This window comes from Trichosurus vulpecula, chromosome 2 (assembly GCF_011100635.1).
Source record: "Trichosurus vulpecula isolate mTriVul1 chromosome 2, mTriVul1.pri, whole genome shotgun sequence".
In the NCBI taxonomy this organism is placed as follows: Eukaryota; Metazoa; Chordata; class Mammalia; order Diprotodontia; family Phalangeridae; genus Trichosurus; species Trichosurus vulpecula.
In genome coordinates this window covers 264,252,922-264,274,246 of record NC_050574.1, presented here as the reverse complement: position 1 = coordinate 264,274,246, position 21,325 = coordinate 264,252,922, and the positions used below count along the sequence as shown (strand labels likewise).

Below are 21,325 nucleotides of genomic sequence, written 5' to 3'. Positions count from 1 at the left end.
GGGTAGCTTCTGTGGGGGGGTGGGGTGGGATTGAGCTCCCTGGACTTGGGCTATTGACCCTCTTACTAAACTTTCATCTTGGATATGGGGATCAATATAGTCTCATTTTTTCTATTTGTTTAACCCTGAATATAGTGAGGAACAGTATCCTTTATATGGTCATGGACATAGACTTAGGTCTCTTCTAATTTTAAAATTATATGAATATTTAGGATAAGTACTAGACTTACAATTGCATTATTATGGAGAACTTTCAGGTGAGAAGACTCCTATTAATTCAGGTTGAAGGCTACTCTGCAACATATACTCTTAATGAGTTGCCACCTTAGAGTACTGTGAAGTTAAGTGACTTGTGTAGGTCACACAGTAGTTTGTGTAAGAAGCATGACTTGAACCCAGGTCTTCCTGGCTTCAACACTTTAGGTCTCCATACCATACTACCTCTCTTGACAATAGTAGTTCAAATTTGTATAGTGCTTTAAGGTTCATAAAATGTTTTCCCCACAACACTGTGAAATGGGTAATATAAGAATAATTATGCTCTTTTACATATGAGGAAATTGATGCTTAGAAAGGTGAAATGACTTTCCCAGGGTGATAGAATTATTGTGTCAGAGAAGGGATTTGTATCAGGTTCTCTCCTAACTTCAAGTATCTTTTCTTTTCCCAATACTGATTTTATGTCACCGGTGAAGATATAAACACGTAAAAGATCTGGGATTTTGTCAATGTGAGGCACTCCTGATATAGGAATTTCCTCTTCCAATATAGCTCACAGCCATTTTATGATTTAGTATTAATAAAAGCAACTTATAATTTTTTTCTTTTTAATTTAATTTATTTAATATATTTAGTTTTCAGCATTGATTTTCACAAGAGTTTGAATTACAAATTTTCTCCCCATTTCTACCCTCCCCCCACTCCAAGATGGTATATATTCTGGTTGCCCTGTTCCACAATCAGCCCTCCCTTCTGTCACCCCACTCCCCTCCCATCCCCTTTTCCCTTCCTTTCTTGTAGGGCAAGATAAATTTCTATGCCCCATTGCCTGTGTATTTTATTTTCTAGTTGCATGCAAAAAGTTTTTTTTTGTTTTTGAACATCTGTTTTTAAAACTTTGAGTTCCAAATCCCCACCCCCCTTCCCTTCCCACCCACCCTCCCTAAGAAGTCAAGCAATTCAACATAGGCCACATGCGTATCATTATGTATAACCCTTCCACAATACTCATGTTGTGAAAGACTAACTGTATTTTGCTCCTTCCTAACCTATCCTCCTTTATCTAATTTTCTCCCTTGACCCTGTCCCTTTTTGAAAGTGTTTGTTTTTGATTACCTCCTCTCTCATCTGCCCCTCTTCTATCATCCCCCCCTTTTTTATCTTTTTCCTCCTTCTTTCCTGTGGGATAAGGTACCCAATTGAGTGTGTATGGTATTCCCTCCTCAGGTCGAATCTGATGAGGGCAAGATTCACTCATTCCCCCTCACCTGCCCTCTCTTCTCTTCCTACAGAACTGCTTTTTCTTGCCACTTTTATGTGAGATAATTTACCCCATTCTGTCTCTCTCTTTCTCCCTCTCTCAATATATTCCTCTCTCATCCCTTAATCTGATTTTATTTCTTTTAGATATCATCCCTTCATCTTCAACTCACCCTGTGCCCTCTCTCTCTCTCTCTCTCTCTCTCTCCATATATACACACACACACACACACACATATGCACATATATGTGTGTGTGTGTGTGTGTGTGTGTGTGTGTGTGTGTGTATATATATATATATATATATATATATATATATATATATATATATATATATGCATATTCCCTTCAGCTACCCTAATACTGAGGTCTCATGAATCATACACATCATCTTTCCATATAGGAATGTAAACAAAACAGTTGAACTTTAGTAAGTCCCTTGCGATTTCTTTTTCTTGTTCTTTTTCTTGATTACCTTTTCATGCTTCTCTTGATTCTTGTGTTTGAAAGTCAAATTTTCTATTCAGCTCTGGTCTTTTCACCGAGAAAGCTTGAAAGTCCTCTATTTTATTGAAAATCCATATTTTGCCTTAGAGCATGATACTCAGTTTTGCCGGGTAGGTGATTCTTGGTTCCATTGACCTCTGGAATATCGTATTCCAAGCCCTTTGATCTCTTAATGTAGAAGTTACTAGATCTTAGGTTATTCTGATTGTGTTTCCACAATACTCAAATTGTTTCTTTCTGGCTGCTTGCAGTATTTTCTCCTTGATCTGGCAGCTCTGGAATTTGGTGACAATATTCCTAAGAGATTTTTTTGGGGGGATCTATTTGAGGAGGCGATTTGTGGATTCTTTCAATTTCTATTTTGCCCTGTGGCGCTAGAATATCAGGGCAGTTCTCCTTGATAATTTCTTGAAAGATGATATCTAGGCTCTTTTTTTTGATCATGGCTTTCAGGTAGTCCAATAATTTTTAAATTATCTCTCCTGGATCTATTTTTCAGGTCAGTGGTTTCTCCAATGAGATATTTGACATTGTCTTCCACTTTTTCATTCCTTTGGTTCTGTTTTATAATATCTTGATTTCTCATAAAGTCACTAGCTTCCACTTGCTCCAGTCTAATTTTTAAGGTAGTATTTTCTTCAGTGGTCTTTTGGACCTCCTTTTCCATTTGGCTAATTCTGCCTTTCAAGGCATTCTTCTCCTCATTGGCTTTTTGGAGCTCTTTTACCATTTGAGTTAGTCTATTTTTTAAGGTGTTGTTTTCTTCCGTATATTTTTCAGTGTTTTTTTGGTTCTCCTTTAGCAAGTCATTGACTTGTTTTTCATGGTTTTCTCGCATCCTTCTCATTTCTCTTCCCAATTTTTCCTCTACTTCTCTATCCTGCTTTTCCAGATCCTTTTTGAGCTCTTCCATGGCCTGAGACCAGTTCATGTTTTTCTTGGAGGCTTTTGTTGTAGGCTCTTTGACTTTGTTGACTTTTTCTGGCTGTATATTTTGGTCTTCTTTGTCACCAAAGAAAGATTCCAAAGTCTGAGACTGAATCTGAGTCCGTTTTCGCTGCCTGTCCATGTTCCCAGCTAACTTACTTGACCCTTGAGTTTTTCAGCGGAGTATGACTGCTTGTAGAGTAAAGAGTACTATGTCCCAAGCTTGGGGGGATGTGCTGTTGATTTCAGAGCTATTACAGCCAGCTCTGCCACACCAGCACTCCTCCTTCCCCAAGAACCCCCAAACCAGACTGGACTTAGATCTTAAGCCAGCTCTGCACTCCAGCTCTGATCAGCCACTTAATTCCTCCCACCAGGTGGGCCTGGGGCAGAAACAACTGCAGCTGTAGTTCTTTAGCTGCCCCACCTCTGCAGCTTTAGCTGCCCTGGGGTGGTGGCTGAACTGCAAACTCTATCACCCTGTCCCCAGAAGCTTTTCCCACTAACCTTCTCTGTTGTCTTTGGTGTTTGTGTGTTGAGAAGTCTGGTAACTGCTGCAGCTCACTGATTCAGGGCGCTAGGGCCTGTTCCGCCTGGCTCCTGTTGTGGCCCATGCTGGGCTCTGCTCCGCTCCACTGCACTCCCAGCTCCGTGCATGAAAGACTTCACCCAGCAACCATCCAGGCTGTCCTGGGCTGGAGCCCTGCTTCCCTCTGCTATTTTGTGGGTTCTGCAGTTCTAGAATTGGTTCAGAGCCATTTTTTGTAGGTTTTTGGAGGGACTTGGCGGGGAGCTCATGCTAGTCCCTGCTTTCCAGCCACCATCTTGGCTCTGCCCCCTGGATCAACTTACAATTTTAATGGTCCTCAAAGATTCACAGTGAGGATGAGGACAGCCAAATGGTACAGTGGATAGGGTGCTGGGCCTGGTGTCAGGAAGACTCACATTCCTGAGTTTAAATCTGGATTCAGACACTTACCAGCTGTGAGACCCTGGGAAAATCACTTAACCCTGTTTGCCTCAGTTTTCTCATCTTTTAAATGAGCTAGAGAAGGAAATAGCAAAGCACTGTAGTGTCTTCACAAGGAAAATCCCAAATGGGGTCATGAAAAGTCTGACATGCCTGAAATAACTGAACAGCAAAAGATTCACAAAAGTTTTTATTACAATATCTCATTCAGTCCTATTCTTATAGTAACTCTGTAAGGTAGGTGATACTATATCTATTTTATAGCTAAGGAAATTGAGACTCAAAAGATAACTTACTTATCTAGGGTTGCACAGCTAGTAAGTATTTGAGGAAGGATTTGAACCTGGGTCTTCCTGATGCCAACTCCACAATCTTATCTGCTATGCCATTCTGTCTTTCAAGGATACAAGTTCTGGGGAGCTGCCCAAGGCTCATAAAGGTTGAAGAACTTGCCTATGGTCATACAGCTACTAGGTGTTACAGGCAGATTTGAAACCAGATCTCATAGAAACTTTTAAACTCTATTCACTATTCCATGCTACTCCCAATCTCCCACCCCTCTGCCCAAGTTATTAATTACATATGTGAAATGATAAATGCAATTACATACTTTCTGACTGTTTGGAGAAGGCATGGGAACAGGAAAGAATTAGAATACATATACCAGATAGAGATCAGGGAAATGTTCTTAAAGAAGGTAGCATTTGAAATAGACTTTAAGGTCTTTGTAGAATTTCAAGAGGCTGTATCATCTTGAGGGAGTGGGGTTCAAGGCTTCTTCACTGCCGCAAGGAGAGCCAAAATGTCACACATATCTCTGTTGAAAATGGTTTAGGGTAGTAATAATAACAACCATGACAATAACAATTTACGTAAGCCCCAAGGTGTCATTTTGTTTTTATACTATGTGCACGTGGACAGAGAGAGAGAGAGACAAAGAGAAAGAGAGAGAGAGAGAGAGAGAGAGAGAGAGAGAGAGAGAGAGAGAAACACACAGAGAGAGAGAGAAAGAGAGAGAGAGAGAAAGAGAAAGAGAAAGAGAGAGAGAGAGAGAGAGAAAGACAGAGAGAGAGAAAGACAGAGAGAGACAGACAGACAGAGAGAGAGACAGAGAGAGGAACAGACAGAGAGACAGAGACAGGCTGGCCTTAATTCTACCTGGGCCACTGTAAAGGTGTCTGTACCTCAGGAGGTCACTACAATTCTAGGGTCTTATCCTCAGCCTTGCAAGTTCAGGGCTTTGATATTATCAGTTCATCTTGGGGGAGCTGATTCATATTTACTAAGTTCACCCACAAACTGATTTATAAAACATAATGGCAACAAGGAGTTATATTAATAAATAATCATATCATTCTCCTATGCCTCACTTGTGCTAGTATAGTGTAAAGTGTGGCAGGTCCTACCTAGTCAGGAAAAGCTTTGAATGCCATATTAGTGCCATATTGTATGTAAAACATCCTAGACAAGATTAAAGAGGCTTAACTCTAGATTTGTGGAAGAGTGATTAATTTTTGGCCATGACAAAATCACTGCAATCAAAAAGTATCTTAGAGCCTTGTAGGTTGGCTCATCTCTAAGGGGTTGATGAATTTATGAAGATATCTACTGAGATTTAGAAGGGTTGAAATTTGTGTTAAGGAAGGGATCCCCCACATTAAAAATGTTTTTTAAAGTATTGAAGGTGTATGAACAATTATGCTCCCAAATTCACCCAATCATTTCAATTAACTCACAGTGGAAATTCTCATAGAAAAGTAGCTATTTTAGCAGATGCCACAAAGATGCAAGAGATAGCTAATATAGTGGATGTCAGAGTGACAATCTAAATCAATCTCGATAGGCTAGGTTATTGGGATAAATCTAATAAATGAAATTCAGTAGGAATAAATGCAAAGTCTTACACTTGAATACAAATATCAGTTTCACAAGTATAAGATGGAGGAGGTATGGGTGTACAGTAATTCTTCTGAAAGAAGATCTGGGGCTTTTGGTTGACTGCAAACTCAACATGAGTCAGTAGTGTGATGTGCTGGCCAAAAAAAGAAAATGAAATCTTAGGCTGCTTTATAAGGGGCATAGCTTCCAGGATTAAGTTAGTTCAACTGTGCTCTGCCTCTTTCAGACCTCAGCTAGAATATCATGTTCAATTCAGGGATTCATAGTTGAAGAAGAACATTAATAAGCTGGAGTGTGTCCAGAGAAGGGTCTTGATTCAATGTCACATGAAGATTAATTGAAAGAACTAGGTAGGTTTAGCCTAGAGAAGAGAAGACTTGGGAGAAATGATAGCTGTCTTCAAGTGTTTGAAAGGTTGTTCTATACTGGAGGAACCAGGCTTGTTACCTTTGGCTGAAGAGGGCAGATCTAAGAGCATTGAGTATAAGTTTAGACTCTTTATTAGGCAAAAATTTCCTAACAATTATAAGTATCCCCAAGTATTATGGGCTACCTAGAGAGATGGTGTGGTTTTCTTCCTGGGAGTTCTTCAAGCTGAATGAGGACTTCTCAGGTGTGTTAGAGAATTCCTTTCAAGTTGTGGTTTCAACTAGATGGCCCTGAGGTTCCTTTAAACACTCAGATTCTATGAATCTATGGACAAGTAGTCAAAAGTTACAAACAAATAATTCCTCCCAATAAGAATCACAAACAATTTACAACAACATTGAAGACTGATCCAAATTACTAATTATAAGAGAAATGCACACCAAAACAATTTGCAGGGCATTTAAAAAAAATCTCACATAACACTTTGGCAAAGATAGCAAAAGGTAGAGAAAGCAAATGTTGGAGAGCACCTGGAAAGACAGGTACCATAATGGATTGTTGGGAGAGCTGTGAATTGGTCCAGTCTTTCTGGGCAACTAGAATTTATGTTAGGAAATTAAAGAAGAGTTTCATAACTCTTTGATCTAGCAAACTCACTGCTAGGAATATGTTATAAAGAGGTCAAAGATAGAAAGAAAGGTTAGTGAGAGAAATGATTATTAAATGACAAATTCCCTGACCTTTCCTAAAATTTTGCGCCACCTAGCCTATCTTGTCTGGATATAGTTGCTTCACCCAACTAGAAAACCTTACAAAGAATTTAATGTAAGGTAAATACTGACCCATTGAGTTCCACTGAGGCAGATTTGGGTAGGGGGTATAGATCCTTTGTCTAGGTAGCCCAAGGCTTGAGGTGATTTGGAAGTAAATGGCATGATCAAAGTCATATCACCCAGCCTCTCATTAGAATAGTTCTATCTTTCATTGCAATATTCATTCTCTCTCATTACTTGTTAACCAATCAGTGTTGATTGCTACCCTCAACAACACCCACTCTTCCAAGGGCATATAAGCATTGAGTGGGTTCTATAAGGGGTCTTTAACATTAGAGAGTATTGCTGACCTTTTTATTACTTGTATGCTAGCATTATGAATAAAATTATTGATTACTCAGAAATGCCTCTCATACTTTTCATATGTCATAGTTTGGTGACCAGATGAAGGGACTAGAGCTCTGTGTTTCATATTCTTGGTTTTGTGTTTGTTTGTTTTTAATTTTTTAATTTTTAATTTTTTTTTTGCATTCCAAATTCTTAACAAAAAACTGCCCAATATCTTGGGCCCAGATGGAGAATTTCTCTGCAAGGGGAAGATTTTTCTTAGGACTCTGTGATCTGACTCTCCCTTTTGCCAGTAATTAGATTTTCTCTGGATATGTTTTGTTTGTTTTAAGCTTTTGAGCTGCAGCTTTCCAATTCTGACTTTCAACAGTAATGGAATGATCAACAGGATCAAGGTCTCTTGGCAAGATCCTCTCAAGGCCAGGCTAATGGAGCTATATTGAGGCATACACAAGTTGTGGGAAGCCTCTGCCAAAGAAGGCTTTCAGAGAAGTCTTATTTTTAAACTGAGTTTCTGGGGGTGATTTGGCAGAGATATTGGGTGAACTACCTGGGAAATTCAGCGTTTATTTTGAGATCATGGCCTAGGCATCTCAGCTCTGCTATTGAAGTAGACATGGTCCAAAATTTCTTGCAGGAAATGTTTCAGAAAGGAACATCGAGGCAAGCCATGAGGATATAAACTCTTGTAGAAGCTAAAAGACTTGGGAAGCCTGTTTTTAGGTAGATAAATTTAATTACAGGAGTAGGTGTGGCAATGAGTAAAAAAAGTCTGTAATGAGCACGAAAGGAAGCATACAAGTCACGTAAAAGAGGAGAGTAGAAAAATACTCACAAGCAAGAGAAGTAGTTTTTATTTTAACTTTGATTTCCATTTTTTTTAAATCTGTGTCTTTGTTTCACCTCTGTGGGAATCATTGAGATAATGGCCCTCATTTGCTAGGTGGAGGAACTGAAAAAGCAAGGTGAGACTCTCTCAGCTATAATATTTTGAAAGGGGTAATATTAATTTTAGAGTTCTCTTTCTGTCTTTTGTTGTGAGTCTACAGATTTGGAGGTGGAATGGGAGAAGAGATTTTCCCCCCTCTACCTTCCCACCCTTCAATATATCTGTCATTGGAGTATTGTGTTTACAACCACAAAAACAAAAAAGTTTTTTAATCTTTTAAGACAATGTTGATCAGGGTTTTTCTATCATAGCCTTAAGTGAAATCACTTTAGTATGAGAACATTATACATGATTACAGACCCACAGTATCTGTGATGGCTAACTTTAATAGACTTGGCTCTTCTCAGCAATACAGGGTTCAAAGAACTCCAAAAGACTCATGTTGGAAAAAGCTATCTACATCCAGAGAAAGAATTATGGAGTTTGCAGATTGAGGCAAACTATTTGCTCTCTTTTTTTTCCCTTCATTTTTTGGTTTTGTTTTTTCTTTCTCCTCATCCATTCCATGGGTTATAATTCTTCTTTACAATTTGACTATTGTGTAAATAAGTTTAATGCGAAGGTATATGTAGAACCTGTATCAGATTACATGATGTCTTGGGTGGGGAGGGGAGAGGAGAGAGAGGTAGAGAAAATTTGGAACTCAAAAACTTGTGGAACTGAGTGTTGTAAACTAAAAATAAAAAATAAATTAAAAAACGTATATTAACCTTGTGAAAGCCACTTTTATAAATAATGTTGGCAAAAGGTGTGAGAGAAATACAACTCTCATGATTTCTAAATTATTGAGTGTTAACTCTCTCCAGATTGTGAAAATTGAAGAGTAGCAGGAAAGAAAGGAAGGTGAGTATGACTTTTAATAAGATAACACAATAGATCTCTACAGTTAAGTAGGCAGTTAAGCCTTCTGTAAACTGTTAACAGGCTTGGGAAAAAAAATGGAGGGCACATGCTTCAAGATCCTATTGTTCTCAAAGTTGACCTGGGTGCCCAAGTCATAGTTTCAGATGGTTTGAGTGAGTATATTGAGAATATATAGGCAAATTTTATTTTTTGTGTAAATAGATATATTGAGAATTTTCCAACTTAATTTGAAGGCCAATACAGACATGGGCATTAGGAGAAATTTGATGAGTAATGTTTTCACAACTGTGACAATTAAAATCTCTTTAATACTGTCACTTTTAAAATCTTCGGCAGTGGATTAGCTGAAAATAGTGAATCCCATAATATAAAATGCGTGAAATAAATAACCCTTGTGTAAAATATAATGCTAATTGAAATTAGAAGTTGAAGTTCTATATGATATTATTTGAAAAAGAGATGCAGGTGTGATAGAATTTATTATGGTCTTATTTTAAATGAAATTTATTATTATTATTGTATCATATGGGTGAGGAAGCATGTTAGCTGTGTGACCAAGTTACTTCAGTTATGTGATTTCTAATGTGTTTTTAAAAAGTGCCAATATTAGGCATTTAATTTTAAATTTGATTATTCATTGTTTTTAGAAATATGGTTAGAAAAAATTTCTTTTCTTTCATTTTTTTAGATTATGGATTTAATTGTTAAAAGACTGAAGTAAATATGTTATAAAAATAAATAAACAATCAGTAAAATTGAGTGTTTGCAGATTGGTAACTGAGTTAGGTGTCAATATTTTAAGATTTTAGTTAAGAACCAGAAATTCCAAAGGAAAAGATTTTTTTATTCCTTTAAAAAAAATCAGTCTTTAACCAGCTTTAGCCTAGAGTTCATGTCCACTCACTTTTCTGGTCAATCTGAAGGAAGCCCATATTAAATATAACAGCATATAAGTTTTGGACATGGCAAAAATATTGATTCTTGTTATCTGTGACTATTATACAGAATTTGAAAGTTTCTTTTTATTCAAATTGATAATTATTTAATTAAATCTTGGGGAAACTGGCCATGCCTTGCCAGCATTAGCTCAAATACCTTAGATCTCAGAATCTCATAATGTTTTAGCCCAGCTAACTTTAAGTTAACCTAACCACACCTAACAGGTGTGAATTCAAACTGTTTGTAAAACTTTATAAATATTTCTAAGTATGTGTCTATATTGGGAATTGGAAGCTGAATACTTAGGCCAGCCCCTTGTCTGAAAAGTCTCAAAGATAGGCAAAGGAGTCAGAGATTGAGAATTGATCTAGCTCTTTGAGGAAGTAAGGGAAAAGATTATACAGAGCTAGAAATGGTCACCACTGATCTATCTCATTCATGTGTGTTTATACCTATACCTATACCTATACATATACATACATACACACATATGTAATATACACATGCATACATATATACTAACATGAATTTATGGATAAAAATCTTTTTTTCTTTTGAATCATTAATAGTAACTGGGCCTTGGAGATTTAAATGTTAACATTAATGATTATAAATCTGGATTTGACTTGATTTGATTTAAGCCAAACTCTGTCCTGAAGGGAAACAGAATGCAGTCTGAGTGTGTTCTCCCATCAGGATAATTATGGCAAATCAGAACCTAATATAAAAGACATTTGCTATTTGGTATTAAGAAATTTATTAGCCATGTGACCCCAAGTAAGTTACCTTATATCTGTTTACCTCAATTTACTGTTCTTTTTTTTGGAGGGGGAAGGCAGGGCAATTGGGGTTAAGTGACTTGCCCAAGGTCACACAGCTAGTAAGTGTGTCAAGTGTCTGAGGCAGATTTGAATGTAGGTCCTCTTGACTCCAGGGCTGGTACTCTACTCACTGTGCCACCTAGCTGCCCTCAGTTTACTATTCTAAAAGGGGATAATGATAGAACTCACTTCCCAGGGTTGTTGACAGAATCACACAATTATACAGTGCTTAACACAGTGCCTGGTATAGGGCAGATGCTGTATATTAACTTTTTAATTATTTCTTTAATTAGATGTAATTGCTTCATATTAGATAACCTTATAAGGAGTTTTCAGTATACTCTGTGAATGGTGAGGAGATGAATGGTTTTCTGTGTACAGTAATTTGGAAACACATTCCACTGAATGGTGGCCACTTGATTGGTAATAGGTTTGTTTCGGGTTTCAAATACATAATATTGTTTACGGTATTGTCATGTTCCTAAATTTTCTTGTATTGTGAAATTTGGTAAACCATTGTTATCAGATGTTAGAAAAGCAACTTCTCTCATAATCTAGATGCTGTTAGATTAAGAATTGTAATATTAAAAGAAGGTAAAAGAAAAAAAAAAGATTTGAAAACTGTCATATAATTTTACCAGCCCTGCTGACCATGTGCATAATATTCTGAAGTACTATAATTAAGAAATTATAAACTTTGAGGTTTGCCTATGTATTTAAGAGAGAAGTTTCATCTAAAATTTTTTGACTATCACATAAAAACTAAGAGATTGTTAACTAAGTTATTTGGACTTATCGTCATAATGCTAAAACCTATCAAATGTTTACATAGGTATTTTAAAAGGAAAATTGATACTTGATTAATGTGTGGGTAAAGGTACAAAGAAAAGACCTTGTAAAATCATCTAAGGTAAAGGTTAGTGTGTGTGTGTGTGTGTGTGTGTGTGTATGTGTGTGTATGTTAATCTGGAGGTTTATAGCAATTGGCCAGTGCTGTTTTTCTAGGGATTTAAATGAACTATGTGGAATTCGAGAATGTAATTATTTTCTTGGTTTCCAGTGATATATTTTATACCAGGATGAATTTATACTTTAAATGAAGAAAAATGAAGAAAAACATATTGAATAAATTGTTAAAGGCCTGTAAACTTTGTTATTGTGATAAAAGTAATTTAATTGGGTATATTTTTGGCATTGCTTCACTTAGGAAAAACAGAATCTCCTCCTCAATGCAATACTTTTTTGACTGGGGGGCGGTGGTAATTAGGAATTTATTTCATTTTCATTGTACTTTTGGAATTGATTTACAGACAATTTAAACCAACTTAGTCATGATAAATTACAATTTTGAGGATTAATTTTTGCTTTGAGTGTTGAATAAGAAATATCTGTCAGTTTAGAGGTTTCCAACTAATTTGCTTCTTGAAAGTCTAGTGATTATCTTTTTAACATCAGGATAAATTTTAAGCTATTTTTAAGAAAAAGAACTACTTTTAGGAAGGAATGCTTAGGCAAAAAAAAAATCTGGAACCATCCTGGAACCTTTTGTTACAATTGAAGTTAATCTGGCAACTTATAAATAAATTCTTTTTTGTATTAATCCGTCTTTTTTATAAAAAGTGTTCTGTTAATAATTCTTTAGTGGAATCTCACTTTTCTAATGTAGGAATTCTCCATGCTAAGTGTAAAAATGGGTTCTAATTTTTGGTTTGTATCTGAGTTTCTTGGATATATCAATATGACAATTGCCCAACCTAAAAGTGTAAAGTCTCTGGTATAAAAGGTTCCAAATTTGATTTTCTAACAGGAGAGACAAGGTTTTAGCTAACTTCACTCTTTGACCTGGTTATTGACAAAGTAAATTTAAAATTTTGTTAAGACCAATTTTGTAGCATATTTTTTTTAACAGAGAAGAAGATCTTTCCAAGTGACCTGAACCAGAGAAGTCAATCAGCTGGAAACTCTTCTGAAACCACACCCAAAGCAGAAGGCTGCATCAGATGTTCCCAGAGAAGCAGATTGCTATATGAGATGAGACTTCTATGAAATGATCCATTTTATTTTTTTTTTTATTATTTGCTTTTTCCTATGCACCTTTTATCTGTAAGTTTACTTAACAGAGGAGACTTTCCCCTTTGATTTTGTCAATATGATCAATCTTTTTGGCTTTTGCCCTTATGTGGTTTCCCATCATAAGCCCTGTAATTAGAAGGCCCCAATGAAGTGTTTGTCATATCAGTTAGTGATTCATTGAAGAGATTCATGTCTGTAAATGGAATCAAATGGGGAATGAGAAAATGATTATTAAATAAAAAATGATTGGGGAGATTCCTGAACTTTCCCCAAAATTTACCCCACCTATACTATCTTATCTAGGTGCAGTTATTGTCTCACCCAACTAGAAAACCTTACAAAAAGTTTAATCTAAGGTGAATTCTGATCCATTGTGTTCCACTCAGGCAGATATGCGCAGATAGATTGCCCAAGGCTGGAGTGATTTAGAAGTAAATGACATGGTGAAGTCAAATCACCCAGGCTCTCATTAGAATAGGTCTATCTTTTATTGTAATATTCATTCTCTCTCATTACTTCTTAACCAATCAGATGTGATTGCCATTCTCAGGAACACCTACTCTTCCAAGAGCATAGGTATGTTGAGTGGGTTCTATGAGGAGTCTTTGGCATTAGAGAGTGTTACTGACCCCTTTTGTTAATTATATGCTAGCATGATTAATAAAATGATTAATTACCCAGAAATTACTCCTTGAACTTTTTAAATGTCGTATTAGATATACTACAAAGTATTTGTAGCATCACTTCTTGCCATTTCAAAGAATTGGAAACAAAGTAGGCATTCATTGATTGGAGAACCACTAAACAAATTGTGTACATGAATGTAATCAAGTGAAGAATACAGGGAAGATCGGGAAGATATTGATTAAGAGTAAACAATCAGGAAAACAATATGAATGAAGACTAACACAATGCAAGGGGAAATCACAACAAAAAACAAAATTGAAATAGAAGACTGTGCAAAAGCAATGACCAGGAATGATCTTGAAAACGAGACATGAGAATGAATCTTGGTCCCATTTTTTTTCAGAGGGGAGGAGCAATGGTTGTGGAACACTCCAGGCTCCATCAGACTTGATTGATGTGTTGCTTAGTTTTGTTAAATTGCTTTTTTTCCTCTATTTTCATTCTTTATCACAAAGAATTGGGGATATATTAGGAAATGAAGATGTTACAAAAATTCTTATAATTAATTTAAAAACCGAAAATATCTAATATAAAAATGTATAAAGTCAAAATGCCCTCAGCTTATGGGGTAAAGTGATGATAACTGACACATTCACCTTAGAAGAGAGTACCATACTCCAGTTACGTGAAAGGGCATGCCTTGTCTGAATCTAGCTATTTGAATAATTCTTTCAGATTCAGGACATCTTTCACCCCTTCTAAGTCCATTATGAGCTTTTCTCACTTCTGAGGGGTTTCGAATCTTTTCTGGTTGTTTAACCAAACACAGCTCTAAGTTTTTGAGGCTGATGTTGTATTATACACAGTCATGCTGTCCCATAAACCAACCTTGATCTCATTGTAGAAAGCAATCCACTGTCCAGATGGTCCTTGGCTCTTTCCCAAAGTAATCCTTTTTGTCTTGTTATATACTTAATAGAAGGAATGATGAAGAAAACTGGCTACTATCAGAGCTCATAAAAAACAAAAGAAGCCAATAGAAGTTCCATAGCAATGCAAGGCTCATTCTGCAGACATGACTGATTTCACTCCATTGTGAACCTACTCAGTGGATATTGGAAAGAAGTTGGTGTCCTAAAATATAGTTTCAATTGCTTCTTCCACCACTTATCAAGTAGGTAAACTTGTGGAAATCTTTGAACTTCTTTGATCCCCAATTTCCTTCTCTGTTAACTGAGGATAAAAATAACCATCCTACCTTCACCACAGAGCCATTATGAAGATTAATTATAGGAATAATAACAGCAGCAACAACTAAATAGCACTCTAGAGTTTGTAAAGCACTTTACATTTGATCCCCAAAATGGCTTTGTGAGTATATTATCCTTGTTTCACTGATGAAGAAAGTAAGGTTGAAAAAGACTGTGTCTAAGATTGCACATCTGGTGTCTGAAGCAGTGTTCCTATTTAGTTCTTTCTTACTCTAAGTCCAGAGCACATCATTCCATGCTTCCTCTCAAATGAGATGCCATATGAGAGAGCAGTTGGTACCCTTAAAGCAATATAATATAGTATGTCAATCATATATCTATAATCTACTGAAAGCCTCTATTTCAACCAAAAGTAGTTTTATTTGTATCTTTGTGTGCATATTTTGACAGGTATATTTTCTTCATGCCTATTGATCTTCATTTTGCATCTCTGATGTCTGTACCCATCCTTTGGTGTCCTGTGCTCCAACACTAAGTATTGAATCTTTCATGGAGATGAAGAATCATACAGTGGTAACTGAGTTCATCCTTCTAGGAATCCCCCACACAGAGGGGATGGAGATTGAACTCTTCTTTGTGTTCTTATCTTTCTACATTTTTACCTTGCTAGGGAACCTAACCATTCTGTTGGCCATAATTTCTTCCTCTCGTCTCCACACCCCCATGTATTTCTTCCTGTGCAAGTTGTCTATTTTTGACATATTTTTCCCTTCAGTGAGTTCTCCCAAAATGCTATTCTTCCTTTCTGGGAATAGTCATGCCATATCTTATGGAGGCTGTGTATGCCAACTCTTTTTCTATCATTTTCTTGGCTGCACTGAGTGTTTTCTATACACCGTGATGGCCTATGACCGCTTTGTTGCCATCTGTTACCCTCTTCGGTACACAGTAATCATGAGCCATAAGATATGTGCTATGTTGGCCACGGGGACTTCATTTTTTGGCTGTATTCAGGCAACCTTCCTAACTGCCCTCACCTTCCAGTTGCCCTACTGTGGTCCCAATAGGGTAGAATACTTCTTCTGTGATATCCCAGTGATGCTGAAGCTAGCCTGTGCAGATACCTCAGCCCTGGAGATGGTGGGTTTCATAAGTGTGGGCCTCATGCCCTTCAGTTGCTTCCTTCTTATCCTTACTTCTTATAGTCGCATTGTTTGCTCCATCTTGAAGATACGCTCAGCTGAGGGCAGACGTAGAGCCTTCTCCACTTGCAGTGCCCACCTCACAGCCATCCTCTTATTTTATATGCCTGTGGTCCTCATCTACCTACAGCCTACCCCCAATCCTTGGCTGAATGCCACTGTTCAGATCCTGAATAATTTGGTCACCCCTATGCTGAACCCTTTGATCTATAGTTTGAGGAACAAGGAGGTAAAATCATCCCTAAAGAAGGTACTACAGCAGGTTGGGTTCCTTCCAGATCAGTGAAAGACAGATCTAATGGAAGCAGAGACAGATTAACAGAGGCAAATGTGGAGATAAAATAATTGATTTTTTTTTGTCGTCAACATGTCTTGAATAGTCTTTCTCACCTTAATCTCCTTAACCCCCTTTTCAAAACCACTCCTTCATCTCCGAGTGGCCCTTTTTGCATTTGCCTGCAATGATAATTACTATCATTGAATTTCAAAGTTTACTAAGAACTTTGAAAGTGCTAACGGAATTATTGTCCCTACTTCTAAGAAGAGGACAGTGACAGTGACTCTCAGACTCTCATATAGCTAGGAAGGGTTTAAGACATGATTTGAACCAAAGTCTGGCCTGCCATCAGGCTCTTTGACCCTTGGAGAGATATTAATGACTCACTCTCATAATTAATAGCCAAATTAATCCCCCAGAGGTGGCCAGTTGGAGCGATCTAAATGTTAGTTCAATAAGCAAACTTGAACACAACCAGGTAAAACACATCTGGGACCTGAGGCACAGAGAGAAGAGTCATTTCTTCAGCCTTCCACTCATGTTCAAGGGCTTTTCCTTGACTCATACTCAGAGCCATTCACTGAGGTGGGCAACAGAGATTGTAAAGAAGATGAAATGATAGTAGACTAGAAAAATGTCTGAGATGAGATGACTGTAGCTCATTGTGGAATGTCTTACCCCTGCCTGACCTGTTGGGAAAAGCCAATGCAGAGTGCTCAGCCCAGACTAATCCTGTGCAAAGACTGTGGGTCATCTCTTTATTAAGTTGATGTGACATTGTACTTCTTCCATGAAGACCATTCCAATTCCCTCAGAAATGTCATTCCAACATAGGAGGCTATTGTTTTCATGACCCAATTCACCAAAAGTCAGTTTCTGGGAGTCCCTTCAACTACTGTGGAGTTTGTTTTCAACAATGAACTCAAGACTCCTTGGGAGGGAGAAAGGGGAATAGGAAGAGGCCTGAGGCAGTCCCTATTGCTCCTTTCTGTCTGTCTAATTTCAGGAGGCAGTGAAAGCTTCTGGACTTAAGAAATCATAGGGACACATTCTGTGGGCTTGTATATGTGCAAGAAGCTTGAGGACCTAGTTCAGTTCTCCAGATCTATTCATTGTGGGGTTCTCCTCAGTCCTACCTAAACGTCATTCTTAAGAAAAGAATTGTAGAAGGTGGGGCATGGGAGAGCAGGAGGAAGATATGGACAAGGACCAATCTGCCATGATTTATTTTATCTTATTTTACATTGTGGGATTATCACAGACTCTGATGATCTGCACATGGAGTCAGGGTCCTACCCTTAAATACTTGAAACACTGGGAGACGCAGCGAGACAAGTCCAATACAGGGTCTCACCACCAACAAGGAAGTTGAATAGGAGACCAGAGACCTATTTAATCTCTAAAGGCCAAGTGGGGTCTGCCAATGGCACCCCAGGGCTGGGAACTAACTCCAAATTGGAGATCATGCAAGGATAAGGAGACCAACACCAGAATAGTGCAGAACCTGTAGCAGAATATCAAAGAACTGAGGGAGAAGTCATGGTTTGGTATAGAAAGTTGGGCCTAATACTACTCAGCCCATCTGGATCAGTAACAGATGATGTGTGAAAATATCTAGAGTACTGTTCTTGCTGATTCACTTCATTAACTTCAATCCAGCCAACAATGTGGGAGAGACAAAACAAGGCAATTCAGTTTGTTCATGGTTGGTTTGGATTGGATGATGTCGAGAGTCCCTTTCAATATCAAAGAGACAGTTGGTGGCACAGTGCAAAGAATGCTGGGCCTGGAGTCAGGAAATCCTGAGTTCAAATCCAGCCTCAGACACATATTAGCTGTATGACCCTAGACGTCATTTATGTTTAATTCAATTTCCTCAACTGTAGAATGGGATAATAATAGAACCTGTTTTGTAGGGTTTTTGTGTGGATCAAAAGAGATAATATTTGTAAAAGCACTTAGCACAGTGACATAGTTGGCACTTAATAAATGTTTATTCCCTTTCCCTTTTCTTCCCCTTTCTGCCAAGACATAAGGTCATGTAAAAGCAGTGGAGATGAATACAGACCTAGAGAGCTGGGTTGTTTACTTAAACTAAACTCAGGAGGAGAGACAGGAAAAAAAAGTAAAATGAAGTATTGCCCAAGCTCATTTCCAAGCTAATCAGCTCCTCTTCCATTATTCACCATAATTTTCTACTGTGAGTCAAAATGCATATAGATACTACTGGAAGTCCTTCTTTCTCATAGCAAGGACATGTTTAATGTTCCAGGATTATTTTCTTTTCCTGCTCCTGCCCAGTTGTCTGCCCTTGAATCCATTCCCATATCTCAGTTAATGATACAGTCCCCTCCTTTTTCACAATGATTTTACAACAGGCTTTTTACTCAAAGTGCAGGGTTAAGCATGGTTTTCTCTAGAGACATGTTATCAGCTCTTCAGAGAGTTGAGAGGGGACACCCACAGTACATTCTGCCAGAGATAACGGTCCTTATGTATTTTTGTGAAATCTGATCTCTTTTAATACAATTTCTGTTTCAAGTAGTATTGTTTCTTCTTCTTACTAACCAGAAGTGTTCAAAAGTCCAATGTTCTGTGATCAGCCTGGTAAGGACGATTCCTCTTAAGTGAAGAAACATATGGGGTGTGTAGAGGGAGTCTTGCCTCCACCTCCATGAGCCACATTTTCCCATCTTTCCCACAGCTCCCATATATTTTCATGGGATATAATAATAACGATGATAGTTGACATATTCATGGGGCTGCTAGATGGCACAGTGGATAGAGTACTGGGCCTGGAGTGAGGAAGACCTGATTTCAAATCCAGCTTCAGATACTTACTTGCTCTGTGACCCTGGGCAAGTCACTTAACTACTGTTTGCCTCAGTTTCCTCATCTGTAAAATGGGGATAATAATAACACCTGCCTCCTCAGCTGGTTATAAAGATCACATGAGATAATTAAAGCATTTAACATAGTACCTGGCACATAGTAAGTACTGTACAAATGTTAGCTGCTATTATTAATGTTCAGAGTACATTAACACCTCATTTCAGAGTTCACATCTCATTCCTCAAAAATACAGTGTCAATGGAGAAAATAAATATTATTTCCACCATTTTAGAGATGATAAACTGAGATAAGAAGCAAGGCAGTGTGATCCAAATCTCTAAAGCAGTATGAGACAGAGTTGGAATCCTAACCTAAGATTTCTCTCTCCATGTAAGTCCTCTCATCATGACCACACTGTTACCTCTCATTAATCAGATGAGTTCTTCAACCCTGTTATCACAGCTTTTGTAAGACATCCGTGAGGAACCCAGTGAATAGGATGTTCATACACCCTGACTTTTCTTATTTCTAAATTTCCTTTCTTTTTTAATTTTCAAATAAATTTCACAAGCATAAATATGTTAAAAGACCACAGAGTCATCATTAGGAGTATAATAGCAGAGATAATTCTGGCTACAGAAAGAAATCCCAATGGAGTTTGGCAAGATATACTTACATACACACATATATACTCACATAGATATACATATATATGTATACACACGCATACACACATCAGAAAATATACACATGACCAAGCCACTCACCCCTAATTATCTATTTTCTTTTAGCAAAATCTCTGCTTCGTAGCCTGAGCAGAGCTGTCTTCACCTCTTTGTTCCTCAGTGTGTACACCATGGGGTTCAGCATGGGTGTGAGCACAGTAAAGAAAATAGCAACAATTATATCCACGGCGTCTTTGGTGCCTGGTCTCAGGTAAATAAAAAGACAAGGTAAAAAGAAACAGAGAACTACAATGCAGTGGGAGGCACAGGTCTGGAAGGCTTTGTATCTGCCCTGTGCTGTGTGGATCTTCAGGATAGCACGGACAATGGACATATAGGAAAGGAAAATCAGGAAGAAACAAGTGAAAGTAAGTACTCCAATGTTAAGAAAAATTACTGTCTCATTGTCTGAGGTATCTGCACAGGCCAATTTGAGAATGGGGGGTGCATCACAAAGGTAATGCTCAATCTGGTTGGGTCCACAATAGGGAAGACGGAAGGTCAAAGTAGTCTGGATAGCAGAGAGAAGGGCACCAGTGAGCCATGTGCCTCCAGCTAGAAGGGCACAAGTTTTCCCACTCATCATGGTAGCATAGCGCAGAGGGTAAGTTATAGCCAGGTAGCGGTCATAGGACATGACTGTATAAAGTAAGCACTCAGAGCCCCCCAGAATGTGAAAAAAATAGAGCTGAGCTACACAACTTTGAAAAGATATGGCCCCACCCTCTGGAGATAGGAGACCCATGAGAATCTTGGGCACGGTGACAGTGGAGAAACATGTGTCAATGAAGGAGAGGTTGGCCAGGAAGTAGTACATGGGAGTGTGGAGATGGTTATCTACCTTGATCACTGTCAAGATGAGAAGGTTTCCCACCAGAGTAAGTGCATAGATCACTAAGAATATTCCAAACAGGGTGCTGTCCAGTTCTGGTGGATGTGGAATCCCCATGAGGATGAATGTAGTTACAAGGCTCTGATTCTTCCTTTCCATTTAGATTGTAGGTACTTTACCTAAAGGAGAAGAAGGAAATGTCAGTGAAAAGAGATCCACCACCATGTAAATTACAAATTATCAGAGGTGGAACTTGTTAGTCCAACTCCTTCATTTACAGGTTGGGAAATTGAGCCTGAGAATGGTAAAAGGAAGAAGTGAGGTGCTTTGGAAAGGTACAGATTTGACATTGAAGGACCCATGTTTAAATCCTGATTTTAATACTTGCTAAGTGTGTTATTTAGCAATACTTGCTAAGGGAGTTAGCTTTTCTGACTCTCAGTTTCTTCCTATATAAAGAGAGTTGATTGATCTGTACAGTTTGTTCCAACTCTTAACCATATACAATTAACAGTATAAGAGATCCAGAGGTTAAATATAGGTCTTCTGACTACAAATCCAATACACTTTCCATTATCAATAAATTCCCCCAAAACTCCACACTGTTTTCTCACATTCCCAGGTTAGTGGTCACAGAGTACCTGGGAGTGGAAGGGTGTCTAGGATTAACTTTGTAGTATTATCCTATGGATTTCAGAAGC

At 37.9% G+C, this 21,325-nt stretch overlaps 2 protein-coding genes across 2 annotated transcripts; one reads left to right on the top strand and one right to left on the bottom strand.

The window, feature by feature from the left end:
- The first annotated feature begins 15,305 nt into the window (after positions 1 to 15,305).
- On the top strand, positions 15,306 to 16,244 carry LOC118839666 (olfactory receptor 149-like). The gene has a single exon (XM_036747170.1). It carries the CDS (start codon positions 15,306 to 15,308, stop codon positions 16,242 to 16,244), a length of 939 nt encoding a protein of 312 aa, XP_036603065.1.
- A 3,600-nt stretch (positions 16,245 to 19,844) lies between these two features.
- On the bottom strand, positions 19,845 to 20,783 carry LOC118839665 (olfactory receptor 10G9-like). Its single transcript, XM_036747169.1, has one exon. The coding sequence runs from the start codon at positions 20,781 to 20,783 to the stop codon at positions 19,845 to 19,847; it is 939 nt and encodes a 312-aa protein (XP_036603064.1).
- Between the last annotated feature and the right edge of the window lie 542 nt (positions 20,784 to 21,325).

What these genes read in the sequence shown, in the direction of transcription:
- LOC118839665 (XM_036747169.1), bottom strand. Translation starts at nt 20,783, where the DNA reads ATGGAAAGGAAGAATCAGAGCCTTGTAACTACATTCATCCTCATGGGG.
- LOC118839666 (XM_036747170.1), top strand. Translation starts at nt 15,306, where the DNA reads ATGGAGATGAAGAATCATACAGTGGTAACTGAGTTCATCCTTCTAGGA.